Source organism: Priapulus caudatus, unplaced genomic scaffold (assembly GCF_000485595.1).
Source record: "Priapulus caudatus unplaced genomic scaffold, Priapulus_caudatus-5.0.1 Scaffold816, whole genome shotgun sequence".
NCBI lineage: Eukaryota > Metazoa > Priapulida > Priapulimorpha > Priapulimorphida > Priapulidae > Priapulus > Priapulus caudatus.
This window is the reverse complement of record NW_014577877.1, coordinates 128,631-129,911: the sequence shown is the minus strand read 5'-3', so window position 1 is coordinate 129,911 and position 1,281 is coordinate 128,631. Positions and strand designations below refer to the sequence as shown.

The following is a 1,281-nucleotide window of genomic DNA, read 5'->3' as shown; positions in this document are numbered from 1 at the left end:
AGGCGTGGTAGAGGCTGGGGTAGGTGGCGCTGTAGTTCGGCCAGGTCTGGTGGAGGCTGGGGTAGGGGGCGCTGTAGTTCGGCCAGGCGTAGTTGAGGCTGGGGTAGGTGGCGCTGTAGTTCGGCCAGGTCTGGTGGAGGCTGGAGTAGGGGGCGCTGTAGTTCGACCAGGCGTAGTTGAGGCTGGGGTAGGTGGCGCTGTAGTTCGGCCAGGCCTTGTGGACGCTGGAGTAGGGGGCGCTGTAGTTCGACCAGGGGTAGGTGAGGCTGGGGTAGGTGGCGCTGTAGTTCGGCCAGGCCTGGTAGAGGCTGGGGTAGGGGGCGCTGTAGTTCGGCCAGGCCTGGTGGAGGCTGGGGTAGGGGGCGCTGTAGTTCGGCCAGGCCTGGTGGAGGCTGGGGTAGGTGGCGTTGTGGTTCGAGGCGTGGTAGACGGGGTCTCCTTGGTGATGAATATGATTGTCGTACTAGGTGTCGAAGAGCTGGGCTTAGGCGTTGTTGTGTCGTTAGGCATTATGCGGTTGCCCTCGGGTGAGATCGTTGTCGTCGTCGTCGGCGCTGGTGTTGTGCTTGCTTCTGTCGTCGTCGTCCGTGGCCGACGCGTCCTTCGTGTCCGCGGTGCTTCCGTCGTCGTCGTCGTCGGCGGTTCTTTTGGTAGACAACCAAGTTCCACAAAGTCTACATCCATTATCGACGTACCTATTAAAGTGAGTTACACATCAGTGACTATTATTATTTCATTGCGGGCATTATCAGTGCGAAGTGCCAGATTTAAATGTGTGGCTAAGCCGCGATGTTATCACAGCCGACATGCATCACGCATTAGCATCACACAGGTACCGCACAGCGCATTTCTCTCACGCGCCCCTTATTCCTCTCTAACTCCTACGTCTTCTAATACATTTAAACTCGTTCCAGATATAAATGTTTATATACTTATGCATATAAATATATTTTGCGTCTATACATATATACGCGTGAAAACGGTGTACTGGTGCAGAAGCGAAACGAAATGAAAACATTGCTATGTATGTGACGGACTTACCCTCGAGTTGTGAGGGGCTGGTGCAAGTGGCTTTGTATACGTCATCTCTAAGCAACTCGCATCTCTCCCATCGGTCATTACCTGCGTGATGAAAAGCACGATTGAGATCAAAGCACAACTGAATAAATTACATATATTACGTAAAAGTAATACCAACTCTTATGTGTCTTCATTGAATGAACGCTCGTTAAATTATCTCTCTGTGCCGTCGCCCTTCTGTATTTCTGAGTTTATATATAT

The 1,281-nt window shown here is 52.2% G+C and overlaps 1 protein-coding gene across 1 annotated transcript in view; it reads right to left on the bottom strand.

Annotated features, from left to right (window-relative positions):
- Positions 1-1,281, bottom strand: part of LOC106813735 (chaoptin-like) — a gene marked incomplete at its 5' end in the record, with an annotated part of 4,550 nt that overhangs the window by 606 nt on the left and 2,663 nt on the right. The window contains 2 exons of the mRNA XM_014817953.1: positions 84-463; positions 1,042-1,122. Of these exons, the coding sequence (XP_014673439.1) occupies positions 84-463; positions 1,042-1,122 (461 nt within the window). The remainder of the gene's footprint in view (positions 1-83; positions 464-1,041; positions 1,123-1,281) is intronic.